Here is a 14,189-nt window from a genome sequence, read left to right on the forward strand (position 1 = left end):
TGGGTCTCTAGATTAACAGTCCACCGATAATACCACTAGGCCACTGTGTACCCTTGTCAAATATCCTCTGGACATCCAAGCTTCCTTTTATCCAAAACGCATATTACTAAGAGAACAGAGAACAATACAGCGCAGGAACAGGCCCTTTGGCCCTACTTCAAAAAATTACAATGAATTGATTAAACATAATTTCCATTTCGCAAAACCTTGCAGCATCTTCCTGATTACTTTGAATTTCATTATGTGCTCAACTATGACATCCTTAATGATCAATTCTAACTTCTTCCTTCCAACAGATATCAAGCTAATTGGCCTAGAATTTCCTGTTATCCCTTCCCAAATGGAGAGGTTATATTTGCTACCGTCTAATCTTATGGAACGTTGACAGAATCACATCAATGCTTTGACTGTCTCATTAGTCACCTCTTTTAAGACTGTAGGGTGAAGTCCATCAGAAGCCATAGAACATAGAACAGTACAGCATAGGAATAGGCCCTTCGACCCACAATGTTGTGCCGAACATGATGCCAAATTAAACTAATCCCTTTTGCCTGCCCTTGGCCCATATCCCTCCATTACTTGCTTATCCATGTGCTCATGTAAATGTCTCTTAAAGGCCTCTATTGTATCTGCCTCCACCACCACCCCTGGCAGCATGTTCCACACTGCTACCACTCTCTGTGTAAACACTCCTACCACGCTCTGTGTAAACAACTTGCCCCTCTCCCCTTAAATGCATGTCCCCTAGTTTTAGACATTTCCAAGTCTGGGAAAAAGATTCTGACCGTCAACCCTATCGATGCATCTCAGAATTTTATAGACTTCTATCAAGTCACTCCTCAGCCTCCGCTGCTCCAGAGAAAACAACCTGAGTTTTTCTAGCCTCTCCTTATAGCTCATACCTTCTGATCCAGGCAACATCCTGGTAAACCTCTTCTGCACCCTCTCCACAGTGTGGCCTTACCAAAGTCTTATAAAGCTGCAACATGACATCCAGACTCTTGTACTCAACTCCCCAACCAATAAAGGCAAACATGTCATATACCTTCTTTACCACCCTATCCACTTGCAAGACCACTTTAAGGGAGCTATGGACTTGAAATCCCAAGCCAGTGACCAGGTAACCTGTAGTTTCATCAGCTTACTCAGTATCATTTCCTATATGATTGAAATGTCAGTAGATGCTTCTGTTTGTACAACTCCCTGATTTACAAGTATTACCGGGAATTTTTTGTGTCCTTTTGTGTGGTCCAAAACGTAGTGAAATGGTTAGTTTTTGTTTACATATCTGGCATGTTTTAACTTAAGAGGTTCATGAGGAAGAAGTGAGTTGGGGAAGAGCCAGGTGAGTCAAATAATTGGGCTGTCAGTAATGTGCCACTCTTCAATCCAATACAATTTGTCTCTGAAACCAATTCAGACTTGAGTCATAGTCAGGCAGCCGTACCTGATGAAAGGCGAAAACAATCCTTATTCAAGAAATCATTTCCTCAATCGCAGGCCACATTCTTTCCTCAAGTTCTGAAGCAAGGAAGAAGGTAACCTCTGAAGAAAAGTAAGCCAGTGGTCAAGTTCGATTTTTTGTAAATAAAATCAAAACAAAAGATGTATGCAAGTTGTACGGCAGTTTGAACATTGTGTTAACATGTTCATTGTGGAGGAAGGAATGTAATAACACCCTCTTGTAGCTTTTTTTTAATATGTATACTAGAATAAACTGCTTGCACTTTGTTATTGAACCTCCTTGTGCTACACATTGCTTAGTCCGTCCTGCAAAGATTTCACAGGAGGATTGTCACTGAAGCCCATGCCCTGAGAGGGAAGCCAGCCTAATAATTCCTTCCTTGTTATTTTGTCATATTTCTCTTCCTTCCTCCCCAGACTCAACTTGCCCTCTGCCACTACACCACATCTCACGACAGTGATGGTTTTGAAAAGCCCGGAGAGTTTCAGCCGCATCGCTGGCTGCGGAAGAACGACACAGATCGCGTGGATAACTTCGGAGCAATCCCGTTCGGTTACGGGGTGCGGAGCTGCGTGGGACGGAGGATTGCGGAGCTGGAGATACACCTAGCGCTTGTACAGGCAGGTCTTGCTGTTCCTCAGGTGGGCATGCAAGGGGTTCAGGGGATTGGAGAACCCTTGGCTCCCAAAGCCAGGATCGAATTTGCTGTTTTTAACGAGAAAGTGTGGTGATAGGTAATGAGTTTTATGAAATTGGTAGCGGGTTCTGAATTGCAGTGTTGAGGCAAATAAGACAAATATTCATAAACAATAACAGTTATAGGCCATCATTAAACTGAAAACTAATACAATAATGAAAGATTCAGAATTATAAACATTTCAAGGAACAAGCAGTTACAACATTTTACAAAATGCTGTTCTGCTTAACTTACTGAAGAAAAATTAAAGGTTCACAGCACTTTGTGTTTTATATTAATGTCCTTAGATCATATGTTATTAGGTTGAGTTCATTAAGTTCTCAATTAATTACACATTATTTGAATTTTATTAAATAGGGGAATAGGTTATCTCATACATGATTCGTATAACACCCCACCCCCGACACTTCCTGTCTCTTTACCTCTTTCTAGTCCCTGATGACTAGTTTAATTGTGAAAACTGGGCAGCATATGCAAGTTGGGCTGAAGGGCCTGTTTCTATGCTATAGACTTCTATGACTTCCATTGCTTTGCAAGGTCCTCCAGCTCTGGCCTTATGTCTGCTCCTCAATTCTATTGCTTCTCCTTTGGAGGCTGAGTTTTCTATTTAGACCATTGGCCTGTCCCTCCCTGAACTGATTAGATTTGAAGAACACATTTTAAAACAAAAGGGGCCTCCCATTTAAGATGGAGATGAGAAGAACTGACCTTCAAACCAACCTTTCTGTCCCCAAACTGCCGTGCCTTTCCTCTGAACCGACCTGTCCCTTTTCCTTTTAAGTCACTCATAAAACTTACCTCCTTGACCCAAGGTTTGGTCACCAATCCTAATATCATCCCCTGCACGACCTCATGCCGAACACCTCATGTCGTTGTTTGATGCGCTACTTCTTGAAGGCAATGTGCAAGTGCAGACTTGTTGTTGGTGGGAGACTGTGATTTACTTGGCTTCCCCCTTGCACTGACTGTGTTAACCTCCAATCTCTCCAGCTCCTGCAAGCCTTTGAGGTCCAGCTGGCCCCCAACACTGGGACAGTTCCTGCCAAAACGCAAGGCCTGCTGGGTCCAGGGAAGCCTATCGACCTGAAGTTTGTGGACAGGAAGTAATGTGACTGGCACGGACAAGGGAGGCACAAAGTGGGCACCTCAGGAACTGAAAGCGTTTCTGCCAGCGGATTTGACTTAATCTGTAGCGACGAGGCTTTCAAGACATCTGGATAAACAGCGACAGGCGATGAAGAAACACGACAGAGGCTTTGACTCGACTCATGCTTAACTGCGCACACAAAGTAGATTGTTCAACGTCACGTTGATGGGAAAGGTCATCATCTGTTGGAAGTGCCTGGATGAGGAATGTTTATTTGGTAACCACTTGGGAAGGCTTTAAGGTGACATATTGTCACTTCACAAACCGTAACACCACGCATCCCTGCCATTCATCCCCCATCCCACTTTTTTCTCCCATCCCTCCCCCCCCAACAATTTCTCAGTACCTCCACTGTCTGCCCTGCATGTGCTTAGGGGCCATTTTCCCTTGAAGACGAAATGGTGATGCATGACTTCTCAGCAATCCAGGAATGCCACACAAAAGTGGTGGCCCCTTTAAGACAGGCAACAGCCCAGCAACATTAAAGAGGCAGTAGAGATAGTAGGAACTGCAGATGCTGGAGAATCCGAGACAACAAGGTGCAGGGCTGGATGAACACAGGAGGCCAAGCAGCATCATAGGAGCAGAGAGGCTGACGTTTCGGGCCTAGACCCTTCATCAGAAAAGGGGGAGGGGAAGGGGGTTTTGAAATAAATAGGGAGAGAGTGGGAGGTGGATAGAAGAGGGATAGAGGAGAGGATAGGTGGAGAGGAAACAAACAGGTCGAAGAGGCGGGGATGGAGCCAGTAAAGGTGAGTGTAGGTAGGGAGTTAGGAAGGGGATAGGTCAGTCCAGGGAGGACGGACAGGTCAAGGGGGCAGGATGAGGTTGGTCGGTAGGAGATGGAGGTGCGGCTTGAGGTGGGAGGAGGGGATAGGTGGGAGGAAGAACAGGTTAGGGAGGCAGGGACGAGCTGGACTGGTTTTGGGATGCGGTAGGGGGAGGGGAGATTTTGAAACTTGTGAAATCCACATTGATACCATTGGGCTGCAGGGTTCCCAAGCGGAATATGAGTTGCTGTTCCTGCAACCTTCGGGTGGCATCGTTGTGGCACTGCAGGAGGCCCAGGATGGACATGTCGTCTGAGGAATGGGAGGGGGAGTTGAAATGGTTCACGACTGGGAGGTGCAGTTGTTTATTGCGAACCGAGCGTAGGTGTTCTGCAAAGCAGTCCCCGAGTCTCCGCTTGGTTTCCCCGATGTAGAGGAAGCCACACCGGGTACAGCGGATGCAGTATACCACATTGGCAGATGTGCAGGTGAACATCTGCTTGATGTGGAAAGTCTTCTTGGGGCCTGGGATGGGGGTGAGGGAGGAGGTATGGGGGCAGGTGTAGCACTTCCTGCGGTTGCAGGGAAAAGTGCCGGGTGTGGTGGAGCTGGAGGGGAGTGTGGAGCGGACAAGGGAGTCACGGAGAGAGTTGTCCCTCCGGAAAGCAGATAAGGGTGGGGAGGGAAAGATGTCTTTGGTGGTGGGGTCGGATTGCAGATGGCGGAAGTGTCGGAGGATGATGCGTTGGATCCGGAGGTTGGTGGGTTGGTACGTGAGGACGAGGGGGATTCTTTTTTGGTTCTTATTGCGTGGATGGGGTGTGAGGGATGAGGTGCGGGAGATGTGGGAGACACGGTTGAGGGCATTCTCGACCACCGAGGAGGGGAAGTTACGGTCCTTGAAAAATGAGGACAACTGAGATGTACGGGAGTGGAATGCCTCATCCTGGGAGCAGATGCGGCGGAGGCGAAGGAATTGGGAATAGGGGATAGCATTTTTGCAGGAAGGTGGGTGGGAGGAGGAGTATTCTAGGTAGTGCAGGTAGGTGGGTGGGAGGAGGAGTATTGCAGGAAGGTGGGTGGGAGGAGGAGTATTGCAGGAAGGTGGGTGGGAGGAGGAGTATTGCCATCCTTACCTGGTCTGGCCTAGATGTGACTCCAGACCCACAGCAATGTGGTTGACGCTCAACTACCCTCTGAAATAGCCAAGCAAACCACTCAGTTCAAGGGCACTTAAGGAGGTGAGAGATATTCTCATCCCACGAAAGAATAAAACTATCCTCGTCATTATATTTTCCTCAAATCTCCCTCCACTACTGACACTTATTGGAACAGCAGTGTATCCTATCTAGAAGATGCATTGCAGAAGTTCATCAAAGATCCTTGATAGTGCCTTCCCAACCCATGACCACTTGCATGTGGAAGGTCAAGGGCAGCAGATACATGGGAACGCCATCCCCCCAAGCCACACATCATCCTAACTTAGAAATGTATCCCCATTCCTTCACTGTTGCTGGGTCAAGATTCTGGAAGTCCCTTCCCAATGGAATTGCGGGTGTCCCTGCACCTCCACACAGTACAGCGGTTCAAGAAGGCAGCTCAGTACCACATTCTCAGAAGCACTTAATTGATGGGCAATGAATGCTGGCCCAGCCAGCAACACCCACATCCCATAGACGAATGTTGAAAAAAAAGTTGAGCCTTTAAGAGTTCTGAAGAATAATCACACTGGAGTTAAATCATTACCTCTGCTTCTGTCTCCACAGACGCTGCCTGGCCTGCTGAGTTTCTCCAGCTGCACTTACTGTTTTCATTACAGTAGCCACTCAGTTCCAAAAATCTGTAAGTTGCCGAAATGAGAAATAAATGCTTGCCTTGCCAGTGATATCCACATCCCGAGACTGAATATTTCAGTAATATTTGGTATAACGACACCCAATATTTGATGTCAGCTGCATGCTAGATATAAAAGGAACCTGATTTTACAGGTAGATACTGGTATATCTCCCCATGGCTGAGCCTTAGCTTCTATAGTAAATATTTATAAAGGAGCAGTTCAGTGTCATTTAGCTAAAGTTGAATTCTGATTTAACTAACAATATTGGATCACTGGAATCAGGTTGGGAAAAGAAAAGTAGTAAAATTATTAAATGTATCTGATCATCTGTTCAATTGATTTGAAGAACAGAATACTCTAAAAATTGAGAAGTTTCAGGTACAGTTTCAGTAGTGTCTAAGTCAGTCGGACAAGTCGCCATTTTGTCAGAAAATTGTGGGGTGGTTTCAAATCCGATGGCAACGCTAGTGCTGACTGACACTACTGCTGAGCTGAGGTGAAACTTTGTCTGCAAATGAATGGTGTTGTTTTAAAGAACTCGGTGGTGTTTTAGTCTGGCCAATATTTATCCAACTGATATCTCTACAATACAAATTATGTGGTCGTTGATCACGATGCTGTTTGGGGGTAGGACAGTATGGAAATTGCTCACTGCATTTCCTGGACTCCGACACATCCTACACTTCAGAATTAATTCACTGGATGCAAATTGCCTGTGTGAGCTCACCAAAGGCATGAGGTAATTGCAATTCATCCAGTTTCACAACTCCCTTCCAAACTCTCCAGTTTGTACATCCTCCCCTTTAATTGGTGAGCAGACCTTTCAATCTCTTGAACTCTCTTCCTAAACACCCCCTTGTGCTTTCCTACATGTCACTCCTGCCTCAACAGCCTTGAGAAATATCTTAATCCCTGTGAATCTGGCACCCAGTCATTTTGTCTATTTGCATTTGAGATAGTTTTTCCAACCTTCTTAGGACATAAGAAATAGGAACAGACATAGACTATTTGGCCCCTCTAGCTTGCTCTGCCATTCAATAGGATCTCCTCTTCTCCTTGAGTTCTCTAATTTTTAAACTCTAATTAGGTTTTACACTCCTCTTCAAGGGAAAGTATCTTTGCAGCAACCAATGTCTCTCACCATCCTGACATGGAAATATATCACTGTTTCTTCAGTGTCACTGGGTCAAAATCCTGGAACTCCCTCCCCAACAATAGTGGGCAGCACGGTAGCTCAGTGGTTACCACTGCTGCCTCACAGCGTCAAGGACCCAGGTTCAATTCCACCTTTGGGCAACAGTATGTGGGGGGTTTGCATATCCTCCCCATATCTGCGTGGGTTTCCTCCGTTTTCCTGCCACAGTCCAAAGATATGCAGGTTTTCATTGAATCATAGATTCCCTACAGTGTGGAAACAGGCCATTCGGCCTATCGAGTCCACACCAGCCCTCTGAGGAGCATCCCACCCCGACCCACCCCCACACCATCCCTACATTTCCCATCCCAGACACTGTTAGGTGGATTGGCCAATGCTAAATTACCCCATAGTGTCCAGGGATGGGTAGGTTAAGTGGATTAGACTTGGGAAATGCAGGGTTACAGGGAGAGGGTAGGATTGGAATGCACTTTGGAGAGTCGGTATGGATTCTACGGGCCTGCTTCAATACAGTAGGGATTCTATAAACATTGTGAGTCTACCAACAGCAAATACACTGCAGCAGTTCAAGAAGGCAGCTCCCACCACCTTCTCAAGGCCAACTAGGAGGGTGCAATAAATGCTGGCCAGCCAACGATGTTCACATCCCATGAATGAATTCAAAAAAATGCTGTCAAATTCCCTCAAAATCATAAAAATTTCATTAAAATCACCTCTCATTCTTCTAAACTCCAACAGACGTTGGGTTAACCTGCTCAATTCTTCCTCATAAGACAAACCCATTCATCTCAGGAATCATTCAAGTGAACCTTGCCTAATCTGCTGCTATGCAACCAAAAATTGACAGAGAATGGAACTGCTCCAATGCTGCAGATGTGGCTTACCTAGGAGCCTATACTCAAAAGGGCAACCAAAAGTTACGGGGCTAGTGGGTAATAGCAACTGATGCGGGATTAGTTGGATAGTTCTTCCAATGGGATAATACAGGTACAAGGGGCTGAATAGCCTGTTTGATTTTGTAACAAGCTGCACTCCTCCCATTTCTGTCCCTCTCTCCCTCTATCTGTCAGTACTTGCTTCTAATTGAGATTTCTAATCTGAAAAATATAACCGAATAACTGCATTTGCAGGAAATCAGAAATAAAAACAGAAATTCCCAGAGAAATTGGCATCATCTGTGGAGAGAAAACAGAGGTAACATTTCAGGTCCAGTGACCCTTCTTCAGAGCTTTCTAACCTGTTCATTTTAATTACATTTGTGGCACACAAGCTGAGCGATGTCAGTATGGGAGAACTGAACTCTTCATTTTTGCTTCTCTCTGTCCATTGTCCCAATCGCCCAATTACAGCAACCTGCATTTCCAGGTGAGGTTACAAGAAGATCAGTTGTAAAATGTCAAGAGCAGTTTGAAGCTTCCCCTACAATACTGAGGATGTGCTGCACTGTTGGATGTGTTGTCTTTCAGAGAAGACATTAAACTGAAGTCATTCTGCTCTCTCGGGTGAGTGTGAAAGATTTCATAACACAAAGAAATTCTCCCTAGTGTCCAGCTCACTGGTTACCAATTAAACAAGTTAAATAATACATCGCATTGTGGCTTTTGGAACCTTGTTGTTTGTGAATTGGTTGCCGTATTTCCAATATCACAAACATGACTGTGCTTCAAATGAATTTGGCTATAAACCACTTTGTGAGATTTTGAAAAATGATGTATAAAGGTAAATTCATTCTTAACACTTCCTCTGTTCTAGTGAATGTACTCAGAAACAAAGAGGTCTTGCTCAATCTTTATACACCTGTGCTTCAGCCTCACAACGAGCATTATGTGTAATTCTGGGCAGCTGAAGATGCATAATAATAACACATAATAATAATGAAAGCATACACCTGGTAGAGTGACACATCAACAACAAATTGTATTTCTAAAGCACCTTTTACTGTGTTATGTTTCACAGTCAAAATGCCTTGAAGGGACATGCGTATGATATCATCTCTGTATCATTGCATGTGACTAAGGGCATAAAACTCCCATTCTCCATCATACCTCTGATCACTTGAAGCATGACACTCTCCTGGGAGCATGCTGTTCTGTTGTAAGATAAGAGCTTAATATCAGCCCAGACACTTAAGTGCCTCAGGAATGTAATTTTTTTGTGCATAATAGTTCATTGTAATAAATGTCCATTAGTCAGTACCATGACACCCTCACCTAGTTGCTTAGATTACAGAGGATAACACAAGCAATGCCACATCACAGAAAATACCCTGCCAGAGGCAAACTCACACCATCAGTGAAATGCCCCAAAGTGCTACACAGGAGCTTATCAAGACTAATTTAATGTTGAGTCACAGAGAAGATTTCCTTGCATTGGTAGCTGTTCAGCAAAGGTTCAATAGGCTGATCCCTGGGATGAAGGTCTTATTTTATGAGAAAAGGTTGAGCAGTCTGGGCCTATAGTCAGTGAATTTAGACACATGAGAGGTGACCTTAATGAAGATGACAAAATTCTGAGGGAATGTGACAGGGCAGATGCTAAGTGAATGTTTGCCTTCACAAGGGAATCTAGAATGAATACAGTGCACTAAATGGAAAGGTGTACACGAAAATCGCTCCTTTCCTCGGAAGGAGTGTTTAGAACTTGGGATAGACGAGGCAAAGGAGGAGGTATTACCTCTTCTGCATGGGGATGTGGAAGTGTTTTGTAGGAAAGGAGTGGGAGGGAGACAATGGGCAGCTGCGTGGGGAGCAGTCCCGTCAGAATGCTAACAGGGTAGGAGAGAGGAAGACCAGTTTGGGGATGGATGGATTTGGCAGAGATTGCAGAGGATGATCCACTGAACGGTAGAGGCTGGGGCGGGGTGTGGAAGTTGATGAGAAGGGTGAGGCCTGACACAGTTTGGGATGGGAGGGAAGGGGTGAGAGCAGAGGTGCATGAAATTCGCTGATCAGTGGAGAGACCATAGTGAGAAGAGGGGAGAGAAATCCTTGGCTAAAGAGAAAAGAAGTGTCAGTCCTGGAGGTTGCAGGAGAGATAGAGAATCTGGGAGAATGGAATAGAGATGAAAAGGCAGACAATTTCTGCCCTTATTATCTTGTTAGAAGGGACACGACACCGGGTTATAGTCCAACAGGTTTATTTGGAATCACAAGCTTTTGGTGTGCTGCCCCTTTGTCAGGAGGAGCGGCGCTCCAAAAGCTTGTGATTTCAAATAAACCTGTTGGACTATAACCTGGTGTCGTGTGACTTCTGACCTTGTCCACCCCAGTCCAACGCTGGCACCTCCACATCTCCTTATTATTTTGGGCCTCGGTTTCTTTCCTTGTTTTGATTTGATTTAATTTATTATTGTCACATATAACGATGTACAGTTAGAAATTCTGTTTTGCCTGCAGTACAGGCAGATCATACCATACAAAGTGCTTTAGGGTAATAGAACAGAACGAGGAATACAATGTTACGGCTGCAGAGAAGGTGCACAGAGAGCGAGATCAACATTAAATTTGAAATTTGAGAGGTCCCTTCAGAAGTCTAATAACAGCGGGGAGGAAGCTATTCTTGCATCTATTCATACGTGTATACAAACCTGTCCTTATTTGTGGATTTCCTTGTATTTTAACAGTGCAGTGTATTCTCTCCATTTTTATGTTCTATTAATACGTGACAGGTAGGTATCAATGATTTACAGAACAAAATATTCTAAACAGTTTTGTCACTGTCCATCTCAATGGAGTATGACACCCAACAATTTGTGAGGATGCTTACTTTACCCAAACCAGTGCCAGGCTTTGCAGAAAGATTGTATTGTGACATTAATCCTTCATACGTCGAGGTTCAAGTGAAAATGAACTTCTGTTATTGCATTTCAATTACGCTGATGGAGAGAGTTGTTCAGGAGCAATGGGGGTGGCTGATATCAGTTAACAAACACCTGTCACGTTGCCTGTGAAAAGACAAGTAGGCACAGGGTCTAACCGAGATAACTAACAGTTTGCGAGGTTACTATGGCAGGAAGAGTCTGTAACCTATTCACTCTTAACATCAGAGCTGCTTGTTGACAGCATCCACGGACAACATTCTTTGAGCCACAGGGTTGTAGGTTAGAGACCCACCCCAGGGAACCTGAGCGTAACATCGAAGCCGAGTCAGTGAAGGAGTGCAGCACTGCCAGAGGTGCAGTCATTCACATGTGGGTGGATGTGACTGTCCCTTTCACCACCTCGAGGAAGACTAAGTGAGGTTCCCCTGGGAATCCCTCACAACGCCCAGAAAAAGCCTGCAGATTAACTCGTCATGATGGCACTGATATGTGGGAGCGAAATTGAGTGCCTTTTTTTTAGTGTGCCAATGCCTACATGTCTAACATAAGAACACAAGAATTAGGAGCAGGAGTGGGCATTTCAGCCTCTTGAGCCTACTCCACCATTTAATACACTCATGGCTGATCTTATCTCAGCCTCAACTCCACTTTTCTGCATGTTCCCCATTGCCCTTCAACCCATTACTAATTAAAAATCTGTCTATCTCCTCCTTAAATTTATTCAGTGTCTCAGAGTCCACTACATTCTGGGGGAATGAATTCCACAGATGTATGATCCTTTCAGAGAAGTAATTCCTCCTCATCTCAAATTAAATTTGCCAGCCCTTATCCTAAAACAATGATCTCTCATTCTAGAAAGTCCCACAAGGGGTAGATCATCATCATTGGTGGTCAGTCACAGACAAGGATGACTCCCTTCCCCTCTCAGGGTGAGTCCATTGGTAGCTGTACAGACCGATGTGGCTTTTTTTTTCCTTTATTCATTCATGGGATGAGGATGTCACTGACCAGGCAATATTTATTGCCCCTCCCTAACTGCCCAGAGGGCAGTTAAGAGTCAACCATTTTGCTGCGGTTCTGGAATCACATGTAGGCCACACCAGGTAAGGATGGCAGTTTCCTTCTCCAAAGGACATTAGTGAACCAGATGGGTTTTTCCTGACAATTGACAATGGATTCACAGTCATCATTAGACCCTTAATTATAGATATTTATTGAATTTAAATTCCACCATCTGCCGTGGTGGGATTCGAACCCAGGTCCCCAGAATACTGTCTGGGTCTCTGGATTAACAGTCCAGTGATAAAACCATGAGGCCATAGTCTCCCCGCAGACCCTGTTACACTTGGAGCAGAAGGTGGTTGTGGGAATGGGTGGGTGGGGCATTGATGTGGCGGCGCAGTCCTTTCGCTGTTTTCACCGGGATTCTGCTTTTTCCCAACGGCAAGCTTCGAGGTGCGCAAAGCCTTCCCAGATGCTCCTCCTCCACTTTGAACTGTGGTTGGGCCAGTGATTCCCAGGTGTCTGTGGGAATGCCGCATTTCACCAGTAAGACCTTGAGGGTATCACTGAAGCGTTTCCTCTGTCCACCTGGGGTTCACCTGCCATTTTGAAGCTGGGAGTAGAGCATCTGCTCAGGGAGTCTCGTGTTGGCCATGCCCAGCCCATTGCAGCCGATCAAGTTTGGTCAATGCCTCAGTACCGATGATGTTGGCCTGGTTGCGGATGGTGGTCTTGGTGCATGATTCTTCCCAGCGGATTTGCAGCATCTTGCACAGGCAGCATTGGTGGTACTGCTCTCTGCTGTATTTTGATTTGCTTTATTGTTGTCACATGAACTTGAGTACAGTGAAAAGTGTTGTTTTGCGAGTAGTACAGACAGATCGTAACATACAAAGGACATACAGATCGTAAGAAGATTCTGAGGAAGGGTCACCGGACCCGAAACATTAACTCTGATTTTTTCCTTCACAGATGCTGCCAGACCTGCTGAGCTTTTCCAGCAACTTCTGTTTTTGTTCCTGATTTACAGCATCCACAGTCCTTTCTGTTTTCATACCGATCATAGGGTGCTTAGACAGAGCGAGGCATACAAGGTTATGTCTCCACAGGAGGTGCACAAAAGCAAGATCGACATTAGATTTGAAATTTGAGAGATCCATTCAGAAGTCCAATAACAGCAGGGAAGAAGTCTGCTTGAATCTGTTGGGATGTGTATTTGACTTCTGAATCTTCTGCCTGATGGAAGAGGTTGGAAGAGAATATAACTGGGGTGAGAGGGATGCTGTCGATTACTTACCCTCCAGTTCCATGATTTTATAAACCCCTCGACCTAGTTTAATGTCTTTTATAAACTCACCTCACATCCAGCCCAGTGAATGTCCCACAAAGGTAAACACCTGCTCACTGTCTGCTTTGTCAGTGCCCTTTAGCATCTTATAGACCTCAATGGATCTCTTCTTATTCTTCTAAATGCTAGCGAGCATCTTTCTGCCTGTCTTTCTACGGGGTTTTTTGCTGTGACCAATGACAGCACCAAGGTTAGTTGCTGAACCATACATTGGTGCCACAGACAGATTTCAGCACATCGGCAAATTTCTTCCCATCTTTGTAGACTGCACATGTTTGAAGTTGATCCGTTTTCTGCTTCAGCCGACTATCTCAGATCCCTCTGATCTCGCCTTGGACCTAGTGCTTGGATATTCAGGATTTGTCATTGAGGTAAATCCTGTAGAGACAACAGAAGCAAAGCACTTGGGCAGCATGGTGGCTCAGTGGTTAACACCGGTGCCTCACAGCACCAGGGACCCTGGTTCAATTCCACCTTTTGAGCGACAGTCTGTGCGGAGTTTGCATATTCTCCCCGTGTCTGCGTGGGTTTCCTCCCACAGTCCAAAGATGTGCAGGCTAGGGTGGACTGGCCATGCTAAATCACCCATAGTGTTCAGGGACGTGTAGATGAGGTGGGTTATAGGGAGATGGGTCTGGGTGGGATGCTCTGAGGGTCGGTGTGGACTTGTTGGGCCGAAGGGCCTGTTCCCACACGGTAGGGGATCTACGATCTAGTCTGGATGCTAGAGATCTGAAATAAACACAAAATTCTGAAGAAACTCGGCAACTGGATAGAGAAACAGAGTTAACATTTCTAAGTCCGCTACGGTTCTTCCTCAGTGTTTCTCCTCCAGTGGTTTCCGAATGACCTCAGAGGTAGTAAGAACTGCCAATGCTGGAGTCGGAGATAACAGTGTGGAGCTGGAGGAACACAGCAGGCCAGGCAGCATCAGAGGAGCAGGAAAG

At 45.4% G+C, this 14,189-nt stretch overlaps 2 protein-coding genes across 2 annotated transcripts in view; one reads left to right on the forward strand and one right to left on the reverse strand.

The window, feature by feature from the left end:
* Positions 1–1,863: 1,863 nt before the first annotated feature.
* LOC125483533 (cytochrome P450 27C1-like) lies at positions 1,864–3,824 on the forward strand (the record flags this gene model as incomplete). Its single annotated transcript, XM_048599269.1, has 2 exons — positions 1,864–2,085; positions 3,153–3,824. Coding segments are annotated over 2 exons (339 nt in total), but the record flags the coding sequence as incomplete, so codon positions are not given.
* LOC109912647 (cytochrome P450 27C1) overlaps positions 3,367–14,189 on the reverse strand; it is a 40,175-nt gene continuing 29,352 nt past the window's right edge. Inside the window, exon 8 of the mRNA XM_020512075.2 lies at positions 3,367–3,504. Coding sequence (XP_020367664.2) covers positions 3,367–3,504 — 138 coding nt within the window. The remainder of the gene's footprint in view (positions 3,505–14,189) is intronic.

This window comes from Rhincodon typus, chromosome 7 (assembly GCF_021869965.1).
Source record: "Rhincodon typus isolate 14 chromosome 7, sRhiTyp1.1, whole genome shotgun sequence".
Taxonomy (NCBI): Eukaryota; Metazoa; Chordata; class Chondrichthyes; order Orectolobiformes; family Rhincodontidae; genus Rhincodon; species Rhincodon typus.